The following is a 22,895-nucleotide window of genomic DNA, read 5'->3' as shown; positions in this document are numbered from 1 at the left end:
GTGTCCCTGGTCTGCTTCTTTTGGTCGAAGACTTACGGGGTTTGTTTGGGGAGGGGGGGGGGTGGGGGGGGGTGTTAGGGATGGGGGTGGGCCGGTGCGCGGCCATGACGGGGACGCGGGGGCCGCCATGGCGCCCGTTGCCGTGGTAACGCGGCGGGGCTCGTCCCTTTCCCCGCCCCCGCGGCGCTGCGTGCGGCTGACGCCACATCCGGCGGCGCGGCGCGCGGATGGTCCCGCCCACCCCCGGTGAGCAGGGGGGGGGTCCATCTCCTCAGAGCCCGAGGATCCCGCGGCCTCCCACGGGGCACGGTGGGGCCGGGGGTCCTGCGCCCCCCTCACCTCCGTAAGGCTCCAAAGGGTTGGGGCGAGGCCTGGGGGCTGGGTTAGTGGGGGCTAACCCACTAACTGCCTTCCACCACCACCCCCCCCCCCCGCGAGGCTCAAGGCCGGGGTACGCGGCCTGGTGGGGGGTGGCTGGTGGCCCCACTGCCCCCATAAACCTCGGGGAGGTGGGGTCCTGGGGGCGGGTTAGTGGTGCGGTGCCGCCCCAAAAATCGCGCGGGGGGGGGGCACAGGGCTGGGTACAGGGTGGCTGGTGGGTCCTGCTGACCCTGCAAGTGTCAAGGGTGAGGCCTGGGCGTGGCGTCAGTGGTCCTGCTGCCCCCCCCCCGGAGCTCAAAAGGGGGAAAAAGGCTGGGGGTCAGTGGTCCTGCTGCTCCCCCGGAGCTCAAAATGGGGAAAAAGGCTGGGGGTCAGTGGTCCTGCTGCCCCCCTACCCCCCCCCCCCCGCCGAACTCAAAAGGGGAACAAGGCTGGGGGTGGGGTTAGTGGTCCTACACCCCCCTCATAAGGCTCACAGAACGAGATGCAGAGCGTGGTAGAGGGCTTAATGGTTTGTTGAGGAGGTGTATGCAATCTGGTGGGGGATGGTGCAGCACTCCTGCCCCAGGGTTCAGGAGCTGCCTGTGCTGCAGGGAGAAGCAAGGTCCTTTCCATCAGGGTAAGGGGTCCCATGGCACCCATCAAGGGTGCTCTTTGGGGTCCCAGGGCTTGTGAGGTGATGGCCTGGCTCCTGGGTCCTGCACCTGGGGCAGTGGTGTGGCATCCTCAGTGCTGGTGGAGAGTACAGCTTTGCAAGGGGTTTCTCAAAAGGTCTTCCACCCAGCGCTCTTGTTTTGTAGGTAGTGAGAAACAAGGATGGTGGCACCGTGCTTGATGGTGGCGATGTGCTCGCTTCTTGCTTTGTTTTGCCGTGATCAAAGCTAAGCAGATGGATTTATTCTAGTAACTTTCAGTTGTATTGAGGTGAGAATGTACAGCGCTGCTCCCCCTAGGCTGTGCTAGAGCCCTACAGCACCTGCATCCATGCTCCAATAGCCAGCTTTTAAAGACAGGATGTTTGCAAGTTCTGACACACCCCTGCCCCCCCCCCCCCCCAGAAATATGTTCATTTTGCAAGGAAGTAACACTTCTTCTGTTTTTTGTTTTTTTTAAGCTACCTGAGCAGCCTGGTGCCTGAGCATGTGGTTTGCCTATCACTAACATCACAATTTGGGCTGGGAGGTTTGCTTTGTGCAAAGCAGAATAGAGGCTTGAATGAAGCTATTGTGTTTCTGCAGAACCAGTGTAAGAATAAGCAGAGTTTCTAGCTTACTATTGATGGCAGAGACCCATACGCATGTAGAAGCAGGGCAGATGAAAAGTTATGTGTGTTATTTAATAACTTCATTTTTATAGTTATTCCTGTAGGTACAGCAGAAAACACATAAATGTGGAAAGCAAGAGAACTTTGGAAGATCAGTTACTGTGAGCTGCTAGTAAGTGGTGCATGCTTTTTGTCAAATGATCTTCAGCTAGCTTTGAGTGAAAGGGTGACTGTTGCTGTTCTCTGTTTGCTCTTGAAGGTTTGGACAGACCTTTTGACAGGATGTTGGGATTTCTCAAGAAGCCGATTGTGGTTACTGCAGAGATAAATATGAACCTCATAGCATTGACTGTGATGGGATTAGTAAGCCGTCTTTGGGGGCTTTCCTATCCAAGGGCTGTAGTGTGAGTAGAATAGTTTATTTTCTACTTGAATGACACAGACTTTTGTTTTTTAAACATTTGTGGGTAGGAATGCAGGAGTGGGAGTGTAGAGCTTGCCTGATGTCAGCCTTTGTAAATACAGTGATAGTGTTTCCCTAATAGATACTCCTGAGGGAAGGCAAAGGGGCAAGGCCACCATGCTGCATTGTATCCTTTGCTTTCTGCCAACAAAACAGTGTTTTCTTTCTTAGTATCCCTGTAGCCTGCAGGATATTTCCCATTAGATTTGATATATTACTCCCTCTTGTGTTTCAGTTTTGATGAAGTTTATTATGGCCAATTCGTTTCACTCTACATGAAGAGGATCTTCTTTGTGGATGACAGCGGCCCGCCTTTTGGCCATATGCTGCTAGCTTTGGGAGGTAGGGCAGCTCCTGAAATTGAGAAGTGTCTGTTGCCTGTTGCTGTGGAAGAGAGGAGTGCTGATTAGAAACGAGTTTTCAGATCCTGTTACTGAGGAAAAGCACGGGACAGATGAGAGACTCTGATGTGGCGAGAATTAGGATTTCTCTTACTTAGTACTGTTAGGGGTCTATTGCATGAGTACTGGGAAAGTGATGAAGCCACGTATCCATTACCTCACTGTTAGCCAGTCCTTTGGATAAAGAGAAATGTAAGGTGAGAACTGCCAGTGACTAGAAATAGTAGGCAACAAGCAGACTTTCAGGCCTGAGTTCCTTTCCGTAGCTGAGATATACCCAACATAGAAGTGTCTGTACGGGAAGGAAAGATTAAATATATATGTAATTTTGTCACTGAGAATCTGTTTTTCCCAATTTATATTCTTCATGCCTCTGCACATTGTTAAGCTCTGCTGTGGGCAAAACAGTATGAAGGAGACCCTTTTGGGAAAGTGGGCTTTCATGCATGGGAAAGCTGTGTGTTTGGGAAATGGTTCTGGGACCAATTTAGCACCAGTTTTTATACTTGTTTTGAGACTGGAAATTCTGAATTGTTGTTTATGTTGTAGGTTACTTAGGAGGATTTGATGGAAATTTTTTATGGAACAGGATTGGAGCTGGTAAGAGCTGATTTTGACTTTCTCGTTGCTTTCAGAAAATAAGCAGTATTTCAGCGGCTGACAGATTCTTTTTGCTTGACTAGTGGAAATAACACTTTATCTGACACTTTCACTTCTCCTCTTAAATAAGTCTTGTGCAGGTCTCTAACAGAAGTTTAAGGCAGTATGATTCTGTAGCACAGATTTTTTAAATCAGTTAAAACAGTTTAAGCAGTACAAGATGGACAATAAATTAGGAAGAGCAGGAGTTAGATTCAGTAACTTGTTGTAGTTGTAAGGAGTTCTGTATTGATCCGTCTTCTCTGCAATTAATAGTTCCCAAATTTGTGCATCACTGTTGTCTCCTATTTCAGAATACAGCATGAACGTTCCTGTTTGGTCCTTGCGACTCCTGCCAGCACTGGCTGGTGCTCTCTGTGTGCCTTTAGCATACCAGATTTTGGTAGAACTGCAGTTCTCCCACTGTGCTGCACTTGGAGCTGCTCTTCTGATTCTCTTGGGTAAGATTATTCTCCTGGGCCTCATTCTTCATACAGGGGATGTAGAAAACCACTTTTCTTGCATCGAAGGAGACACATACTCTCTTCCTCAGAGCTTTACAGGATGAGTTACAACATACTGGTTTTAACAGCAAGGATGACCCTACTTACAGTCAGAGCTCATCAAATTTCTTCATCTCCAAACTGCAGCAAACCAGTCTGTGTCCTTAGCACCATGATTTGACACTGTTCTGGTGTGTATAACTCAGCCTGTTTTCTCTGAGGTTCTGCTGACAGCTGCCTGAAAGGGAAAGAACCTCTTAAACAGCCCTTTAGCAGCCTGGTAAGAGAAAGCTCTCCTAGCTACCAGCTGCTCTGATTCTGGCTCAGAGAATCCTGCACAAAGCAGCTCATTGCAGCTCCCTTTCTTCAAGATTTGTCATCATGCTCATTGCCTGCTGAGGTCACTGCCTTGGCTCTCTTTGCCTTGAGAAGCACCTCTCTGGGTTTCCCAGCATTGATTTTCTTTGCCTTTGTAGGCAAGACAGCACCTTTATCTGCCTCCTGACAGATTTTACTGCTTTCCCACCTCTTTGTCATTGTAAACAGTTATGGCCACGTACTTTGCTCCTGACGGAAGATTTTTGTCCCTTTAAACCCAACACCTCCCTATTACAGGCAGTAAGATTGCAAATGAATTGGCTGTCCTTAAAGGGGCAGGTCCTTCTGTTGGATAATAATGCAGTTATCTGAGGTAGCACTTGCCTATACATAAGTTTCTCTAATTTTATGTCTGTCTCTCTTTTTCCAACAGAGAACTCTTTGATCACTCAGTCAAGGTTCATGCTGCTGGAATCAATATTGATTTTTTTTATCCTACTGGCAGTTTTGTCCTACCTGAAGTTCTACAATTTGCAAAGGCACAGGTAAAACTGGATTGTCTCCCAGCCTTTTGGATATTATTGTGGTGACTTTTATTTTGTCACATACTCTGTTGGGTTTTTTTGTAAGTCACTTCACCATTCTGCAGCTTACTTCATCTGTCTGTAAAATGTGATGCTTTGACCTCTCATATGGCTACACCAGAAGTTTTCTTTTCTTAGCAGTGTTAAAGGCTGTTTTAACTGGCAGCAAGGTTGTCTTTTCTTATTTTACAATAAAAATAAAATCCTGTGGGAGCACTCCTTTGCCCACCCAGATCTTTTTATTGAAAGGTTTCCTTCTGTGCACAGAAACAGTGATGATAACTGGTCACTTAATGCTCCTTTGTTACTGTTTACAGGCACTGAATTTAGAGATCTCTGTCTCTTTTCTTGTGACTTCACATGCTCTCTGATCCTTGCAGAGGATCAAAGTAATCTTTGTAAAGTAAAATGATCTTTAAACTGAGCCCAGCAAGCGATTTAATACATTTCTTTTATCTGTGGTATCAGAAGGCAGGTAGTGTCCAGGTTTGCTTTTCAGGATACAGAGAAATACATTTAGCAGCACCCTGTAGGTCGGGGCTGAGAGCTGGTGGCATGGTAGGTTTGGAATGAGGTACTCTGATACTCTGAGTAAAATAAGGAGTAGCGGAATCCTGCAAGATTTTTGCAAGTTAAATTACCTGAATTCAGGATCCTAAGAAGGTGCCCAGATCTCACCATAAGATCTTTTCCTTTGTCCTTTTTAAGTTTCTTCTCTGGAAGCTGGTGGTTTTGGCTTCTGTTGACTGGAGTAGCTTGTTCTTGTGCAGTTGGGTAAGTGATGATGTCTTACTTTGGTTTAGAAAGCTGACTTTCCTGCCTGCCATCTGAGGTGTCAGTGGGGCTTTGGATTTTGAAGACTGATTCCTGGTGCTGTTCTGAGCAGACTTTTTAATTAATTGATTTGTTTCTGTAGAGGGGATGTAAATTCACAGTGGACAATACCAGGCATTAGAGGGTACTGTCCTGGGAAGGAGAAAAAGCGTTTCTCAGAGATGGCTTTATGTTACAGATTTGCATCTGCATTTCATCCCTCCCTCCTAGTTGCCTCAAGCTTCAGTAAGTCTGAATTTAGGGACTCAGTGCTTTGTGACCTGCCACTTTGTTATCGAGAAGATTCTTTGTCACTGCAGTTATTTAATGTAATTGCCAAACAAGTGATACCTTCTGGTGTCAAAGCCTTGAGGCTTATTTATGTTGTACCAAACCAGTCATGGATCTAAATCCTTGAACTGTAATGCATCCATTCAAGAGAAAGTTCAAATGTTTTTTCTTGTATCAGGTAATTGTGCAGTTTTTAACCACGTTTATTTTTTATGCACTTTCTTCTCAGAGTGAAATATATGGGCCTGTTTACCTATATACTGCTCTTGGCCATTGCAGGACTCCACTTCTGGCACATGATAGGCGACCAGAACTTGTCAAATGTAGGTAGTGTAACATGCAAAATACATTATGTGTAAATTTCCAGGACAGGAGCTAGCCAGGACCCTTGCAAGCCCACAGATAACAATGCTGACAGTAGCTAGTTTTTGTACTGAAATTCCTCACTATAGCCTGCAAACCGTCCTGTCGTAGAACAGTTTCCCAGCTCAGCTGCTGGGGAAAATGGAGTTAAGTTTAAGAAAAACGTATGTATGTGACTGGCTTTTCTGTTCCTATCCATGTCTTGGTGATTTGTGGCTCAAAATGTATTCTGTTTCACATACCTCCGGCTAACTCCAGTTCAAATCTTCCCTGGAAGTTATCCAGCTGTCCATGAAGTCATAACTGAATGAGGGTGGTTGGGGAAACTTAAAAAAGACAAACAAAACAAGCCAAGTGCACTGGTATTTTTAATAGCTGGAGCATGAAACCAGTGAGTTCTCTGTTTTTCTAGGTTTCCTTGATGTGGCATTTTCTAGCTAGGGGACTGGCCCTCATCATCATCCCAGTGTCAATGTACCTGTCCTTCTTCTATGTTCACTTGACTTTGCTGTATCACTCTGGGCCTCATGACCAGATTATGACAAGTGCTTTCCAAGCCAGCTTAGAGGTAAAGGAAGTGTGGTCATGAAACTAATCCATTAGGGGAGAAGAGGGTGAGATCTGTCTTGTGTTCACTATTAGAAGAAAGGTGTGCCAGTTTGTTCCTTTGATTCTGCATATTCGTTCCTTTTATGACATTTAACTACTGCTGTAGTACTGCTTTAAAATGCAATAATAATGACTGAAATCCTAATAACACAGGAAAAGCTTTTCCTAGTGAACCAAGAGCAATATATTCACTCTTCTGCTGAAGATTTGTCCCTTCATACAGGAAACTTAAAGAAGTACATACAGGACTAAACTCTCAAGCGATTCTGTCGTATACTCCAGGACGATAGTATGATTATCTGTAGAAGAGTGCTTAGCCTGTCTTCTAGAACAGCATGGCTGTAAGGATATTGCCTAAGACCCTGTAGTCTTTCAGGCATTGTTGTATTTACTGTCTCATGGGCGTGGTGCTGCAAGACTTGATTTTTGTAGATACAACCAATCGAGAAGCCATTGTGCTGAGATACTGCTATGGTAGTGACAGGTGACTCTTAATAGAATTTAGATAGCCTCTGGGTTGTTTCTTCTTCTTTCCACTTAACCTATCGTTACATTTCTCAGGGTGGGCTGGCTCGAATCACTCAGGGTCAGCCCTTAGAGGTGGCCTACGGCTCTCAGATTACTCTGCGGAACGTGTTGGGCAAGCCCATGCAGTGTTGGCTCCATTCTCACACGAATACTTACCCCATCAGGTGAGGAACTGGGTTGGCTCTGTATTGTTAGGGTAAAAGTATGCTCTGGTTCTTCACCTGCCAGTCCAAGTGTCTCGGTTTGGTTGCTGGCAATCTCTTCATTAAATGTTCTTAGCACACTGCAGATGCACAGATTCTCTGTGCTCTGCAGGAATGGAGCCGGTGATCTGGTGCTGGTTTGTATTGCTGTGACTGTTGAGCACAGAAATGTGTTGTTGTACATCTGTGGCATTTTTTCGACCTTCTGTATAGGTACGAGAATGGCCGAGGTAGTTCCCATCAACAGCAGGTGACCTGCTACCCCTTCAAGGATGTGAACAACTGGTGGATTGTCAAAGATCCTGGAATGTGAGTATGCAAGAGATTTAAATGCCGAGTTGCTGTAAGCATAGTTTCTATGCTTCCAAAACATAAGCAGGGCATAGTTTGGATTCGACGACTATTCTCTGCTAATGGGCATAGGGGCTGTGTGTGATCCTGAGCAACTAACTTCAGCTGCAGGGTCAGTAAGGGCAGCTCTTTGCACAGTCCTCCTCAATATGGTAAAAGCATTACTGAGTGCTCAAAAATTCTGTCTGAACTGCTCCTGCTGGAATGGGGGTTGGGCTGGCCACAAGGGGAAATTTAAAGGCTCACGAGACCGGTGGGAATTCTTCAGGTGCTTTGCATGCAAGGGAACTTCTGCTTTTTGAAACGTGTGAGCCTTGGCATTAGAGCACCTTGATGAGTTTTATCAAACTTGAATGAGGCTCAGAAGAGAATAGAAATCACTTTTGCAGAAGGGGTATTTCTTTGTATTTAAAGTGTGGGATGAGCTTTAGAACCTGCCTCATTGGGAGGGATTCCAAATGGGTGCCTATGCCTGGGAGGCCTGGTTTGTGCTCAAGTGTTTTGCCATTGTAACTGTTAGTGGAGAGCAGGACTCTTTGTTCGTGTAGTTTTGCCAGTAAAAGCCCTTGTGTAATACTGTTTCATATGCATCAAAAAGTTGCTTTTGTAGGTTTCTTAGGTTGCTTTGGGAACTGCATAAAGTCCTGCCAGAAGGTCTGTGTGCCATTATAAATCATACCTGCACTGGGAAGGTTTGTACCTAGTGCAAGCTTTTCAGGCAGGGACTCTACAGAAACCCAGTATCTTCTTAAAATTCTTCAAACGGAAGACTCCTGGCTATTAAGTCCTTCTATAGAACAGCAAAATGCAGGCAGCAGTTAGGTGAACTGCAGCATTCCCCCTTGCCAAAGCATGTGTTAGCCCTGTCCAGAAGCAAGATCAGAGTTTGTTCTTCATGGGGGAGATAGCCATTGATTGATCTCTCTTATAATTCTGCCAAAAGTGACATCGGTCGCAGTACAAATGCCTGCCAGAGCCTGCTGAAGCACTTACTCATTTCACAGAAGCCAAACAGCTGTGTGGTGGGACTAACCTGAACTTGCTCCTGACTGACCTGGATTCAGACCAGTGACCTAATGGCTGGGGCGTCAGTATCCCATTACCTCTAAGTCATTCTGCCCTTAACTCACCTTTGCCTTGATGAGCTTTGTTTCCATTCTGGTACAGAATATAGATTGCTTTAATTTCTCATCTTACTGCCTAAATGTCTGTCCCTGCCTGCAGATTCTTGACCTAACAGTTTGGTCATGACAAGGTTGCATTATATATAAAGAAGAATGTAACCACTTCCTCTTGGGTATCGCTCCACCAGGCAGCAGCTGGTGGTGAGTAACCCACCCCGTCCCGTCAGGCACGGAGACATCGTGCAGCTGGTCCATGGCATTACAACTCGGTACCTCAACACGTAAGTCCTTTCCTTGTGCTCTGCTCATTCTGAGTCGCTGTCTCTCAGAATAACTATTCAGGGGTTGAAGCACAGTGACCCTTGCATTTAGATATAGTATAATCTGCCTGTTATTCATGGATTCTTAAAATGGTAGAGCTAGCAGGGACCTCCTGTGGTTCATTCCGTAAGCCATCCCTGTGGCCCAGAGAAAGGATGCTGTATGCTTATTTATTTTTTGCAGTTGACCTGGCAGTGGGATTTGATACCAATCACAAACTGTTCAGTGGCTGCTAGCTGTTTCTGGTCTTCTCTACTAGTCCCTTTAGAGGGGCTAGTGGTGGTTTCACCCACATTCACAACTCATTATTTCATTCTACAGGTTCCTAAATAAGTAGTCCCCTTCATCCTTGCCCCTTCACTGCCTCCGTTCCAGGCAGGTGCCGGTCTTTAGTATTCTGTGTGACTGTTAACCCAAAGTCAGCTCAACTGTTGATGGCTTACTCCTGCATGAAGGATGTGCTCTGGAAGTTAGGAAGATGTGTTGGAGAATCCTGTGTGCTGTGGCTGACGGCCACGGATTCTTGCCCGTTTTGCAAAGACTGCTTCCCAACGCGAGTCTGCGTGTACTTGAATATCCCTCAGATTAGGAAGAGGGTTGTTCTGAGCTTGGGTTTTTGCTATGCCCCTTCCAAACCTAATTTGTTCATTATTGGAAACCCCAATGAACAGCGGCTCTGTTTGTCACAATCGGTGCTTGTTCCTCAGCCTGGCATAGCAGGCATCTGTGTTGGCTTCCTCTGAGCCTGTTCCTGGCAGCTCTTGGTAGTGGGCAGTGTTCTCTTTCGGAGTAAACAGTGTAATCTGTATAAATGAATTACTTTTTGCTTTATTACTGAATCTGGTCTAAGCCAGTTCAATACCTTTATGGGTTCGCTTTTTATATGAATTTGGGCAGTGGTGTTGGAGGATCTTACTTTACTTGTCTTCTAGGCATGATGTGGCTGCCCCTCTTAGCCCCCACTCCCAAGAAGTTTCCTGCTATATTGATTATAACATCTCCATGCCAGCCCAAAACCTCTGGAGAGTGGTGAGTGGTCAAAGGGAAGGGAGGAGCTCCTCATGTTCCAGCAAAAACAGCTGAGACAACATGAGAACTAAAAGACATCTTTCTGTTGTAGGAAATTGTAAATCGAGAGTCTGACACAGACGTGTGGAAGACAATTCTGTCCGAAGTGAGGTTTGTTCACGTGAATACCTCTGCAGTACTAAAGGCAAGTGGATTTGTGTTTATTTGCCTGTAGCTTTTGCTCCATGCCGTTCTCGTAATCTCATAAACTTCAGATCTCTCTGCTCCCAAATACCTAAAGTGCTAAAACAAATAACCAAGTAAGTAAACAAAGGGAAACAATAAACTTGTTTAACGTGACGAAAGAGCAGCATGTGTTTCGGGTAGCCATACTCATACTGCATTCCTTTTCAGCATGCAGAGCTGTCCTGCTTCTCAGGCGGCTGTGACCACTGTACATAACTGGGGCTTAAATACTGCCTCCGAAATCGATGCTGAGTCTGTGCGTAGTATGTGACAGCAGCTGGAATAGTTAAGGACCTCTTCACAGAGTTAGCCAGAATCACTGACTTTCTGGCTGTAGCATTTGTTGAGCCAGTACTGTGTGGTGACTCTTCACATGCTTTCTAGCTGTCCCTTGCTGTCATCCACCGCTCAGGCAGGCCCCAGGAACTTCTGTCCTGAAGCTGCAATGGGCAGGACTGTAAGTTTACAGTCGTCTTTGACTTTCAGCTCAGTGGAGCATCTTTACCTGAGTGGGGATACCGGCAGCTGGAGGTGGTTGGAGAGAAGCTGTCCAAAGGCTACCACCAGAGCATGGTGTGGAATGTGGAGGAGCACAGATATGGGAAAAGTATGTCTCAGCCGTGTTCTCAAAGCACATTTCTGTGACTGGGGGATGCTTCATGTTGATGGGAAGGTGGTATCGTGTGTATGTGTGTTCAGCAGGGTTTGGCTCAGTCGTGATGACACAATCCTTACAAATCCCCTTAGAGCGCTCTTGCAGTTGGACTGTGTATTGGAGAAGGGCTCCCAAAAGTGTGAGGAGCCAGGGGTATATTATATGTGCTCTCCCCTTTTCCAGCTTTTCTGCCTCTTAGGTCGTTATTTCTGAGCTGTGCTGTCTTCTTCCAGGCCAAGAGCAAAAAGAGAGGGAAGTGGAACTCCACTCTCCCACGCAGATGGACATAAGTAAAAACCTAAGCTTCATGGCAAAGTTCACGGAACTGCAGGTGACTTGTTATTCCCTTCATCTCTCCTTCTGCTACAGAGCAGGAACTTGAGCATTTCTGCAGACCCTGAGCCTGAGGATTCATTGTTTATTCCTTACTGATAGAGTAGTTTGATTTCCTCAGTGAAAAGAAGTATTTCTGAATGATTCACTTAGAGACCTGTGCTACTCAGTAACCAATACCCAAGTGATTGTGTAAAAACAGACGGGGGGCGGGGGGAAGGTCAGTTGGGCTCCCAGAAGCCATCTGAAACTGAACTGTAATGTGTTGTTTGTGCAGTCATAGTGTTGATGCCCTTTACAAACACTGTAGAAATTCACCAAGTGCATTATATAACAACAAAATAAAACAATTGTATCGATCGGTATCCAGTATGAGATGTGCAAAATCTCCACTCCCAGGTTAGAAACAACATCTTACTTCGGCAGCTGGCCACCCATGCCTCTCTCACGGTTCCAATTCTGAAAGCTTTCTGTTTACCCTTTTTCCAGTGGAAAATACTCACGTTAAAAAATGAAGACACAGAACATAAGTACAGCTCCTCTGCTCTCGACTGGATCACAATGGACACTAATATTGCCTACTGGCTCCACCCGACCTCTGGTGTAAGTACAAGAGGTAGAAGTAAACGTGAACCTGCTGAAGAAAGCAGCCTTCAGATGTGAGCTCCGTGAGTGTGAGTGAGAGCAGGGCTGCAGTTCCAGCTAAGGAGCTGCTCCAGGGTGGACTTTTCCTGTATTAAAAATTTATTTTCCCTGAGGGTTGAGGCATTTTTTTTGGCATGAGATACAGCTTTGACAGTTTAATTAAATCATGTCTTCTTGTACTTTTTTTTTGTAAAGGGAAATTGCATTTTAATAGTTTCCATTATTGATTCTGTTTAGAAGATGAGTTCATCTCCAATAGCATCTTTTAAATGACTTACATTACAAAAGGGCTTTAAAGCAGCGAAGTTTATCAGCTAGCTTTGTTCAGGTTACTAGCCAGGCGCGTTCTGACATTTCATTTAGCAAGTATGTGTAGGTAATACTTAAATTTACCTAAAAGAACGACAGTGTGTTCCTGCTTCTGGCTTAGACCCTCTACTCTCCTTCAGGCCCAGATCCACCTCCTTGGGAATGTTGTCACCTGGGCTTCAGCCAACATTGCTGCTGTGGTCTACATGTGCCTGTCCCTGTGGTACTTGATACGACGAAGGAGAAAGGTTTACGACATTCCCGAAGGTCTGATTTCATTGTGTGTCTATGTATGTGTTGAGGTGGGGGTTTGGTTGCTTGTTCTGGTACACCTTAATGGCCCCAAACCCCATTTCTGCACTATGTGCTTGGCTATGCTAGCACTTTTTCCTGCCCCCAACCCTGTCATTTTTATTGAGGACACACAAACATCTAGAGTAACCCATGAAGAGACTGATGATGGTTATCGCAGTATGACCATCACCTCATGAGCCAATATAGTAACCAGCATAATATTTGAGTCATTCCCTGGATGTAAGAAGTATCCAGGCCTCAGATGTGGATTCTGCTGAGCCCTTTTGTGATGATTTAAAAGAGGTGGATGCTGGCTGTGTGGGGAGGGGTTTATTTTTGATGTGTTTGTTCCAACTGAGGTACCAGCTCCTCTGTGTGGCCGGGCAGTTTTACACTGACCTTTCTGGGAGCACATTTTCTTGTCATGCTGTGAAGCTTGGTGGGCACTTCATAAAAGCTGACAAAATGTCACCATTTCCCTCAGCTGAATGTGGTTAAGTTAAAGGTTGTATTAGCACAAACTGTGGAGAGGGGCCAGGGGGAACCCCAAACCATGACAGTACGTAACCTCTTAGAGACTTTCAGTTACCAGGGACTGTGCTTTGAGATCTAGCCTGTCTCCTGCAGGTGCGTGGCAGCTCTGGGTGTCCGCCGGGGGGATCTGTGTTGGAGGCTGGGCTGTGAATTACCTGCCCTTCTTCCTGATGGAGAAAACACTTTTCCTGTACCACTACCTGCCTGCCCTCACATTCCAGATTCTCCTGATTCCCATCGTATTACAGCACCTTGGCGATCATCTCTGCAGGTATCTGGTTTTAAGAGATAGATAGACAAGGAAAGTGACACTGCTCTTTCCCCCAGGGTTGTCACCTTGGCAAGCCGCTGCAGGGAAAGCAGTGATTTTTTCCCAGCAGCAGCCACACTTTGTCCTTTGCCTTCAAAGACGACAGGCATATGTAAGCCTTCCTTTTGGATGAAGTGTTTGGCCAGCCTCGATGTAACTTGACTGTTCTTTTCCTCTCTCATCCAGATCTTTGCTTCTCAAGAGCATGTTCAGTGCATCGATCGTAGCCTGGTTCTCTTCGGTTTATTTTGTCTATTGCACGTTCAGCCCTGTGACCTACGGGGAGCCCTCGCTGTCCGTTACTGAACTCAAGGACTTGCGCTGGAAGGACAGCTGGAACATCCTTATCCGAAAACACTAACAATTACCGTCTTCTTACAGGCAAAAGGAAACGCCTTTTATGCAAAGCCAAGAATTTATTGTTAGTATAAGTGAAATCCTAACAATCTGATCAAATAATTGATAGCAGGCCGGATCTAATTATTACAGGAAAAGAAAATAAACAAATACTGTTACATAAAAGCTCTCAACAGTAATATAGCTGTTTGGAACACAATTCCCAGTTTCTACCCCTCCTACATTCGCCCTTCCACTGCCCCTTGGGGTCTGAAGGTTGCTGACTTCAGCCACCAGCATCCCAGGTCCTTTGCTGGGAAGAGCACGCAGCAAGGGTTCCTTCTTCCTCTTTCCTGGGGGTACAATCTTGATGGTTTCTTCCTTCTTGCACCACATTGCACTTAGGGCTGGTTTATATGTTTTCTAGCACCTTGGTTTGCAGTTCAGCATTAACAAGTTACTATAAATGGAAACTCTCCAACATATCAGATACTTCTTTGTTACTCCTAAAAACCGGGTTTTCCCAGCTGGCTACAAAGATTACAGATCTTTTAACTAACAGTAATTGGCTCTGTAGTCTTCGGCATCATTCCATGGCTATATCACGCCACTGCCAATGCTCTGCTATCATCTCTGTTTCATTACAGCATTAAGCTAAGTTTATAAATAGTTCATTCCACATAGAATAAATGACTTGTTACGATTATCTATGTATAATCATTTGGCGTAAGTGTAATTTTTATGAAGCTAAGCAGAAGTGAAACATATAGACATTAAAAAATTGCTGTTACAGCTGAACAACTTAAAACAAAGCTCCAGGCAGGCCAAGAAGTCAGCCAAAGCCAGAAGAATCCTTTGGCCTTGCAGCATTCCCAGGAAGCCCGTGGCCTGTTAGGAGCAATGGCAGTATTGTACGTACTGGGCGGCAGGAGTTGCACCTCAGATCCCATAGAAGAGCAGTTCTGAGCAAGGCAGAACTGCTCCCGCTGACAAGGAAACCTGCTCTAACTGGTACTCATGGGTTCAGGGTAAAAACCCATCGTAACTCAGCCCATGGCCTGGCCTGCACCAGCAGAGGAAGTCGGAGAGCAGGAGAAGGTGCAAGTGAAGGACGGGGATTGCTCAGCGGAGACTTTCTTATAGCTCTGTACAGATACTCAACAAAGGTTGTAGTACCTATGCCACATTTGATGATTTTTCCCCACATGGCTACAGCAGCAGAACCTTGCAGTGCAGCTCAAGCTAACCCACAACAGCAGTCCCAGACAGACAAGGGTGCTTTGTACTGCAGTGTTCCTTACTGCTGTAACAAATGCTATTCAAGGCTGCTTTGCGCTCCCCCCACCCCCAGAGGAAGGTATGATCAACCACCACAGCCATTCAAAGTAGGTTTTAGTGACTATTTTGCTCCTACTTGAATCCAGCCTGATAGCTAATGCTTCGGTGCAGTAGCTCATACTCTAAGTCTGTCCCCTGAGCTAAACAGCACTCAGCAGCAGTTAGGAAATGAACTGGTTTCTCCTTGGCATTACAGAAGTGTGCCACTGAACCGTGGTGACTGCTAACAGAATACAAACCTTTACCCATTTCCAGTGTTGAAAAGACGATAGGAATGAAAGTGCAGACTGCATTATTAAAGTTTTTCTCTAAAGCTTCAGCTGTTACAGAGCTGAAGCTATCAATTCTGTGTTAAGGAGAGAAAGAACTCCAGAAGTGTTCCTTCCTGTACCTCTGTGCTGGCGTAGTGCAAATAACAAATAGCCTTTATATAAAATGGGCATTTCTGATCACTGTTTGTTCATTAGTTTATTAGCCAAAGTAACATACCCACAACCATCACAGCCCAACCCTGGTTTTAGAAAACTGGCAAATACGAAAAAGTTCCTCTTAATAGTATTTCCCCACCCACCCTCATTCTTAAAACAGACCATAGAGTCCAGACTCAAGAAGGTTATCACAAGGACATTATCAAAGACCCAACTGGCACTTCATTTCAGATTTTTTTTTTCTAGAAGCTTCATGTTGCTGCAGTATCACTTATCTGGAGTAAACTGCGGAAACTGGGATGTCACTGTTTATACTTCCAGCCTCTGATCTGCTCTTTTTAGAAAGCCAGACATTCTTGAGTTTAAACTGCCCAAGTGCAAGGGGAATGCTGTGACCCTGTCCGAGGGTAGAAGCACACCCAGACAGCCGTTTGTGCCATCAGGAGGGTCTCCCGATTCACAGCTTTCCCCCTTGCTGGTCTTACCACCCAGCTCTGGAAGCGGACAGATCCCGCCCAGCAGAATCTGCAACCAGCAGGACAGAAATGCCCTGAAAGCCACTAATACTGACAAGGTCAGGTTTCTCTTTCCATGAGCAACTCAATCCAGCTGGAGCTCACACATTCAGTCACTGTGGTAAAGGAGACTTATTTGGGTACAAAAAAATAATCATACAGCGTAGCAAGGTTCGAGAGCTTGGAAAGGAACAAGTTAGGAGCCCGAATCACACAACTTCCTGAGCCTGTTCCCTGATGAACTGCAAGTTCCCATTTGTTGCAGACATCCCTGTCTCCTCTCTGTCTCAGGGGAGAGATTCCTCTACAGGAGATCCTGCCCCCACGTGCTGCTACAGGCTAGAAAGGATGGCCAGCAGGAGAGCACTGCCAGCACTCGAGGTGCCAACAAGGTGGAGAAAAGTAAGGACTGCACCTGCTTGTTAAAATTAACAGGGTGCGAGCTAGTCTTGGACAGAGAGACTGGTTCTCCTTTTGGACATTTTCCAGGTTTTTTCACAGGTAATTTTCCTGCAAAGGAAAATCATCACTGAGGAAAGGGGGCGTATCCTGCTAATCACCTGGTGGCGCTTAATTTTCAGGGGAGACTTCGGCATTAGATCTCATTTTGAAAATGAAAAAAAAGGCAAGTAGCACTGCCTTAACCACTTCATCAAGTGATGTAATAACTCCAGACATGGCAGGGAGAGCAGGGAGGGGGTTTGGAGGGGAGAGGGCAGCAGGCCAACTCCTTCCCCTCCCCTCTGTGAGAAGTTTCACACCAGCATCCCCTCCGCTGCTAGTATGACTCAAAGGGCACTTCACCAACCGTTCTGTTGAAGTCCTTTCCCAAAGTTGTCCTCAGCGGTGGTCTGGCCCAGAGGCCACTCCCCGAGACGGTGGCAGGTTAGTGCGGCCGGCTGCTGGACTCCAGGTGGGAGCGTTTGCTGGCCGCTAGCACGCTGCTGCTCTCCGTTTGCTCAGGGAACGGGCGCTTGTAGGTCCGACCGTGTCCGTTCACCGCCCCTCGCTGCCACTTGCAGATATCTCCGTTTAGGATGTCTTGAATGTGCTGCACTATAAGGTTTATAGCAACTGTGGAGAGGAACGGGAAATAACAGGACATGAAGAATTTCTTGGCTGAGCTATCTACAAGATGTGGAGCGTCCAGCCCTGTTCAACTCGGGTTTTAACAGCGAGCCCTTAAATGAAACAATGCCCACCCTCCGCAGTGAGGTCAGACCTCACAGAAACCAGCGACTGCAACACCAGCTTTAACAGCGGTGTCCTGCTCTGCACTCCAGTCCCACGTCCGCTTTCCAGCCCGGCATCTCGGCCAGGCTCTGAGCAGCTCACTGCCCTCCAGCAAAACCCCTTCCCTTAGGAGCAGGCAAACACGGCAGCGGCCCCCTGCCCCACCCCAAGGGTGGTCTCCCCAGAGAAACGGGACAGAGAACCAAACTCCCTTTTACCCATGTTGTCAACGCCTCGGGGGATGATCACATCTGCGTACTTCTTTGTCTGCAAAACAGAAACGGCAGGAAGGCTGTTAACGGGAAGGTCAGCTTTACCCTAGGAAGAAGCTCCCAAACACCAGACAGCTGGGGCAGACAGAGGGGTTCTGTGCTCCGGGGCTGCAAGTTAAAGCTCTCAGTCACGGTAACACCTAAATGAATTGAGAAATCACACAGGCTGACGTGCACCGGATTTAAGGTCAGGGGTTGTTCTTACTGTCCCTGTGCAGTGAATCACCAGGCAGAAGCAGCAGGTCAAGTGTGGAGTACTCGCTTTCACACTTCTGAGGAGTCTGCTGCCTTCAAACGGGTCGCCTGCTTCAAGGCTGAGGTCTATTTGCTAAGAGCTGGTTCCAGTCAGCATTTCACAAGCCATTGCTAAATCTCTGCCCAAAGCCAAGGTTCCCAGTGTGCATGTGAAATTCCTTCTTCCTGCCTGTGATGACATTTTATTGATCTCTACCACCACAGAGCCCCTGCTTCACCCCTTCACACACACGCTTACAAAGAGGCTGGCAAATCTGGCATTTCTAATGAGTACTTTTACAGTCCCAGAATTGCTTTGATCTAGAGCAAGAGGCGCCTGCACCAGCCTTTTCCGTCTTATTTAACCCACGTACAGGATTTTGTTCTCAAAGGGCTTTTTTACAAATTGATTTGACTACATGAGCACCTAAATTGACCCTGCGTTGTATGATGTAGCAAGCAGATGCTGTAACGGTCTGCTGCAGGTTTTCGCCTGCATTCCCTGTTGAGGGACAGCCTGTTGGAAACCAAACCCTTCTTTCTGCCTGCAGGACTTCAGAATAAACGCAGAGTGGGAGTGTTTCAGTCAAAGGGGCCCGAGCTAAAACAGCCATGGCAGCCAGCAGGGAGAAAACCGTGCGCCGCCTCTAGGGACTTCCACGGCGTTTTGCAAGCAGAAGGGACCAACCCTTCCAGTTCCTTAAACAGCTTGTAATGGTAATATCAAAGCCACCACTGCTGCAGCTACTGTTTGGCTAATCCCCAGGCGACCCTACTCCTCCTCTCCCCCCAAAAAACCGCAGATCAAATCAGTGAAACGTTCAGTACCGGTAAGCAGAACTCCTCAAAGGCAGGCTTGACAAACGTGGTGTACTGGGTGAGGATCTGCTCAAGGTCCCGCCCGCGTTTCATATCTCGCAGCACTGGAATGGGAAGATAAAACCCGTGAGTCTTACCACATGGCCGAGGATGGATAAGGAGCAGGAGCAGGAGCAGGCTGACGCTGCCGTGACGGCTGAGCACTACCTCTGCGCGACAGCCGGACGTCGGAATCTGTATCAACAAAGAGCCGCAGATGGAACATGTCCCGAATGTCTTGGTTGTAGAAAACCAGGATCCCCTCAAAGAGGACAACATCGGCAGGATAGACCACCGTCGTCTCTGCCAGCCTGCCAGGAAACAACACCCAGAGGACATTGAAATGGGTCTCGCACCACAGCAGGGATGGCCACATGCGCGACAAGACCGCACAAACCTGAAACCTACCTAGAATGCGTGACGAAGTCGTACGTGGGCACCTCAACCGTTTTGCCCTCAACAATATTTTTCAGGGTTGTGTGCATCAAATCGTTATCAAAAGCATCTGCAAGAGGAAGAGTTTCAGATACTGCTATATATCAAATGTGCTGCTCGAATTTCCTAGACCTGAAGGAAAAACTCCCTGTCCGGTGTTACACCAGGAAAAAAAGGACTCGTGCCTTGTCCTTCCCTAGCAGCAGTGATCCAGCACTCCCCACCCAAGGGATAATCGCTGTGCTTGGTTCCAGAGAGACGGAAGGCAGAATTTGCCACTTGCAAATTAAGTACCCAAATGTGAACCCGGTAATTGTATAATTTTTCCAAACCACTTGGTAATTGTATAATTTTGGGCAACTCTTCTAGTCTGTTAGGTAAGAGTAATTTAGAAAACCTCAGGCAACCTTAATCCTTGTCATCACCCACCCCGACAGCCTACAGCAGGCACCGGCCCTTAGCCAAGGGTGGATCGTTGTCCCGTCCGCACCCACAGCAGCACCCCGAGCCCGGGGTGCCGGGGGGTTTGGGGAGCGCTGCGCTTTGTTACGGAGCCTCCCGGCACTGGTGCCGTGCCAGCCGGGATGCTCCCCAGCTCTGCAGCATCCCCCTGCCCAGGCGCCCCAGGACGGTGGCGGGCGAAGGAGCGTTTGTGTTGTCCAACGCTTCTGCTTTTCTCCAGGCCCCTCGGGTGACCCCGGCTGCCGGCCGGGCCCCGTTATGGCGGGGGGCAGCGGGGCTCACCCGGGTGGTCGAAGTTGTACTGGCCCTTCAGCGCCTTGGCCTTCTGCTCGGGCGTCAGCACCTTGTAGAATCGGTCCTGGCTGAGGATCAGCACCTGCCGCTGCCGCTGCTCCACCTCGTTCTGCCCCAGCAGCTCCATGATCTTCTCGCAGACGGTGGACTGGGGGGATGAGGGGGGGGCAGTGAGGGCACCGGGGGGGAGGGGGCAAGGGCGCCGGGGCGGGGGGGACACGACGACGAGGGCGGGGGGGGGACGACGGTGGCGAGGGCACCGCGGGGGGAGTGATGAGGGCACCGGGGGGGGGCGGGGGGGGAGGGCGATGAGGGCACCGGGCGGGGGGGGGGAGGACGCTGGGGGGGAGCGATGAGGGCAGCGGAGAGGGGGGGACAGACGGTACGGGGCGCGGGGCGAGGGCACCGGGGGGGCGGTGGGGGACCCGAGGGCACCGGGGGACAGCTGAAGGCACGGGGGGGACCGTGGGCGCGGGGGTCCCGGGCCCGGCCTCTCCCCGGGGGCCCGCCGGGCCCGGCCGCCCCCCCGGGCTCACCTTGCCGCTGGCGGTGCCGCCGCTGACGCCGATGAGGAAGGGTTTGGGGTGCGGCCGCTCGGGCTCGGGGCCGCCGGCGGAGGCCATGGCGCGGCGCGGGGCGCTGCCGCGGGGGCTGCCGGGAGCTGTAGTCCGGGGGCGGGGCGCGGGGGGGCGGGCCCGGGGGCGGGGCCACGTGCGCTGAGCGCGGGTGGGCGGTGCAGCCCCGCGGGGCCGGGGCGCCGCGTACGCTCCGGTGGGCGGCCGTGCCCCGCTATAGGCGGCGGTGCCTCGCCGTAGGTGGTGGCTGTACTTCGTTATAGACGGCCGCGCCTCAGCGTAGAGTGATGGCTCTGCCTCATGCAGGTGTGTGCATGCGGGGGCACGGGCCTGTGCGCGCCCGTTCGCCGTTAACAGCTGTAATTATACACGTTGGCATGTAAACAGACGAGGCCGGGGCGGGCAGCGCCCCCCCCGCGGCAGCAGCGCGGTGTTCCGCGGAAAGCCCGGCCCCACGCGTGCACCCGAAAAGCTGCGCTGGGGCTCGGCTGAGCGCACCCCCCCGGCCCCCCGCCCCGCCCGCGGCGCCGCGCAAACAGCCGGTCAATGATTAACCGGCGCGGCCCGGCCGAGCCCCGGGGCCACGCGGGGGCCGTAGGGGGCCAGGCCCCGGCAGGTGGGGACCCCGCGGGCGCGGACGCGAGTGGGGCCGGGGCGGGGACCGGGGCTCCGGAGGTCCCTCCGCGCTGCTGCGGGCGGCCCGGCCCGGCCCGGCCCCTCGTTACCGGGACACGGGCACCCCCCCCACGATCGGGGGACCCCCGGGCAGCCCACGGCCTCCCTGTCCCCGCAGGTGTCGCGGTGGGATGGAGGCGCCGGGCGGCCCCGCGGCGGGGGGAGCGGAGCGGGGGGGGGACAGCGCGCCGGCCGGGGCGGTGCGCGGCTCCGGCCCCCGCTGGGCCCCCCCCCGCCGCCGTGGTGGCCGCGGTGACCAACGCAGCCTTCGAGGGGGACCCGCCGCCCTACTCGCCCCCGGACCCCAAGAGCGTTCACCTCCTCTACCCGCCGCTCCCGGGTGGCTTCTCCCAGCCGGCACCTGCCCTGTACCGGCCGGGGCCCCCGCCGGCCCAGGGACCCCCCCCCTGCCCCCCTGCCCTGCCCCACCGTATGTATCCCCCACGCCCCCCGGTTCCCCCTCATCTCCCCTCCCGGGTTTGTGGGGTCCCACGCAGTGCCCCAAACGATGCTTGAGCAGCACGACCTGGGGGGGACCCTCGCCCGGGGGTGTTGTGTGGCATTAACCGCCCCCCTCCCCCGGTCGCAGTACGAGGGGCAGGCGGGCACGGGGCCATCGCAGCACCTGCCCAGGGACTACATGGTGGAGTCGGTGCTGGTGACCGTCTTCTGCTGCCCACTGACTGGCCTCATCGCCCTCCTCTACTCCCACGAGGTAAGGACAGCGCGGTCCTGATTTACCCCAGCCCCGCCGGCCCCCCCGATCCCCCACCCTGTGCTGTGGGTCCCCTCTCACCGCTCCCCTTCCTCCCCCCGGGCCAGACCCGGGCCGCGCTCGGCCGCGGAGATGTGGCCTGGGCAAACGTGGCATCCAGAAAGGCCCAGACGCTGGTCCTCTTCAGCCTCCTCTTCGGCTTGTTCGCCTCCATCAGCTGGGTCATCTACGTCCTGGTGGCCCTGTACCTGTGACAGGGACCCCGAGCCCCAGGGACAGGGCAGGGCTCCTCACCGCGGCCCCAGGGGGGACGGGCAGGTGGAGTGGCCGCAGCCCCCGCGTGGCATTGCTGGGGCTGCCGTGGGGAAGGGGCGGCCGTGAAGCAACTGCAGGGCCGGGGGGCAGCGCCCGTCCATCCTGGCAGGGCGAGGAGCCGCTCTGGAGCCGCACGTGCCTCCATGCCCGCTCCCAGCCCCGTGAGCCGCGGCGCAGGCAGGAGGAGCCCAGGCCGAAGCCGTGCTGGCGCCGTGTCCTGCTGGAGCCGGCTCTGGGCCAGGAGCCGTGTTGGAGCAGCGGCACCGTGTCCGGGGTCAAGCGCTGCTGCGGGATGCTGAATCCCGTGACCACGGAATGTCCCTTGGAGGTGCCACACAGCACGGCAGGAGCGTCCTGGAGAACTGGGGCCGGAGATGGAGCAATGGGCCAAGGCATGATGGAGAGGCCCCAGCGTGCAGCCGCTGCCTGGGCATGCCAGAAGCCCTCACCGGTAATTAATAACATGAGAAGGTACAAAGCCACAAATTTAGCTTCTACGGTAACTTTGTCCACGCGGCCGCCTGCTTCTTGCTTCCAGATTGAAATAAAATACAGGTGTAGCCAAAGCTGCCATTTTCTCTGCGCACCACAAACGTTAGGGTCAATTTCTCCCATCGCTGGTCACGAGGGTTTCCTCCACAGGCAGGTGGGGGGGCTCCAGCCCTAGCGGGACCCCAGGCAAGGGGAGCCCACACGGGCCGTGCTGGGGACGCAGTGGCC

At 50.6% G+C, this 22,895-nt stretch overlaps 3 protein-coding genes across 15 annotated transcripts; 2 read left to right on the top strand and 1 right to left on the bottom strand.

Annotated features, from left to right (window-relative positions):
- Window positions 1-227: 227 nt before the first annotated feature.
- On the top strand, window positions 228-14,532 carry POMT1 (protein O-mannosyltransferase 1). 9 transcript variants are annotated; one of them, XM_040606168.1, is made up of 23 exons: window positions 394-451; window positions 1,182-1,305; window positions 1,496-1,626; window positions 1,738-1,817; window positions 1,905-2,049; window positions 2,344-2,450; window positions 3,059-3,109; window positions 3,463-3,609; window positions 4,403-4,514; window positions 5,262-5,327; window positions 5,887-5,980; window positions 6,433-6,588; window positions 7,191-7,321; window positions 7,574-7,669; window positions 9,024-9,116; window positions 10,089-10,185; window positions 10,277-10,369; window positions 10,897-11,017; window positions 11,299-11,396; window positions 11,888-12,001; window positions 12,493-12,619; window positions 13,274-13,451; window positions 13,677-14,532. In XM_040606168.1, exons 5-23 carry the CDS (start codon window positions 1,928-1,930, stop codon window positions 13,849-13,851), a joined length of 2,178 nt encoding a protein of 725 aa, XP_040462102.1. In that variant the 5' UTR covers window positions 394-451; window positions 1,182-1,305; window positions 1,496-1,626; window positions 1,738-1,817; window positions 1,905-1,927; the 3' UTR covers window positions 13,852-14,532. The 9 variants fall into 9 exon arrangements, with proteins under 9 accessions (XP_040462109.1, XP_040462101.1, XP_040462103.1 ...); XM_040606167.1 differs by lacking the exons at window positions 394-451; window positions 1,496-1,626 and adding an exon at window positions 232-343; XM_040606170.1 differs by lacking the exons at window positions 394-451; window positions 1,182-1,305 and adding an exon at window positions 234-343.
- A 1,085-nt stretch (window positions 14,533-15,617) lies between these two features.
- Window positions 15,618-20,564, bottom strand: UCK1 (uridine-cytidine kinase 1). Its single transcript, XM_040606176.1, has 7 exons — window positions 20,432-20,564; window positions 19,884-20,043; window positions 19,113-19,209; window positions 18,873-19,015; window positions 18,675-18,769; window positions 17,559-17,607; window positions 15,618-17,181 (listed from the first exon to the last, which is right to left on the bottom strand). Exons 1-7 carry the CDS (start codon window positions 20,516-20,518, stop codon window positions 16,994-16,996), a joined length of 819 nt encoding a protein of 272 aa, XP_040462110.1. The 5' UTR covers window positions 20,519-20,564; the 3' UTR covers window positions 15,618-16,993.
- Window positions 20,565-20,742: 178 nt separating this feature from the next.
- Window positions 20,743-22,741, top strand: PRRT1B (proline rich transmembrane protein 1B). 5 transcript variants are annotated; one of them, XM_040607596.1, is made up of 5 exons: window positions 20,743-20,776; window positions 21,264-21,575; window positions 21,735-21,860; window positions 21,968-22,385; window positions 22,439-22,741. In XM_040607596.1, the coding sequence occupies exons 1-5, from the start codon at window positions 20,758-20,760 to the stop codon at window positions 22,632-22,634; spliced, it is 1,071 nt and encodes a 356-aa protein (XP_040463530.1). In that variant the 5' UTR covers window positions 20,743-20,757; the 3' UTR covers window positions 22,635-22,741. The 5 variants fall into 5 exon arrangements, with proteins under 5 accessions (XP_040463530.1, XP_040463532.1, XP_040463533.1 ...); XM_040607595.1 differs by lacking the exon at window positions 20,743-20,776 and adding an exon at window positions 20,993-21,086; XM_040607599.1 differs by lacking the exons at window positions 20,743-20,776; window positions 22,439-22,741 and adding an exon at window positions 20,978-21,086 and having other exon boundaries at window positions 21,264-21,572; window positions 21,712-21,860; window positions 21,968-22,215.
- Window positions 22,742-22,895: the final 154 nt, after the last annotated feature.

The sequence above is a fragment of the Falco naumanni genome, chromosome 9 (genome assembly GCF_017639655.2).
Source record: "Falco naumanni isolate bFalNau1 chromosome 9, bFalNau1.pat, whole genome shotgun sequence".
NCBI lineage: Eukaryota > Metazoa > Chordata > Aves > Falconiformes > Falconidae > Falco > Falco naumanni.
The sequence above is the reverse complement of the archived record's forward strand: the minus strand, read 5'-3'. Positions and strand labels throughout refer to the sequence as shown.

Excerpts from the sequence above, each read along its gene's own strand:
- POMT1 (XM_040606169.1), top strand. The coding sequence starts at position 1,928 with ATGTTGGGATTTCTCAAGAAGCCGATTGTGGTTACTGCAGAGATAAAT. Across the intron at positions 7,322-7,573 it reads ACGAATACTTACCCCATCAG|GTACGAGAATGGCCGAGGTA; the intron begins GTGAGGAACTGG and ends CCTTCTGTATAG. Across the intron at positions 12,002-12,492 it reads GGCTCCACCCGACCTCTGGT|GCCCAGATCCACCTCCTTGG; the intron begins GTAAGTACAAGA and ends ACTCTCCTTCAG.
- PRRT1B (XM_040607595.1), top strand. The coding sequence starts at position 21,017 with ATGATTAACCGGCGCGGCCCGGCCGAGCCCCGGGGCCACGCGGGGGCC. Across the intron at positions 21,576-21,734 it reads CCCCCCTGCCCTGCCCCACC|TACGAGGGGCAGGCGGGCAC; the intron begins GTATGTATCCCC and ends CCCCGGTCGCAG. Across the intron at positions 21,861-21,967 it reads CCCTCCTCTACTCCCACGAG|ACCCGGGCCGCGCTCGGCCG; the intron begins GTAAGGACAGCG and ends CCCCCGGGCCAG.
- UCK1 (XM_040606176.1), bottom strand. The coding sequence starts at position 20,518 with ATGGCCTCCGCCGGCGGCCCCGAGCCCGAGCGGCCGCACCCCAAACCC. Across the intron at positions 19,210-19,883 it reads GTACAACTTCGACCACCCGG|ATGCTTTTGATAACGATTTG; the intron begins GTGAGCCCCGCT and ends TTCCTCTTGCAG. Across the intron at positions 19,016-19,112 it reads GACTTCGTCACGCATTCTAG|GCTGGCAGAGACGACGGTGG; the intron begins GTAGGTTTCAGG and ends GTTTCCTGGCAG.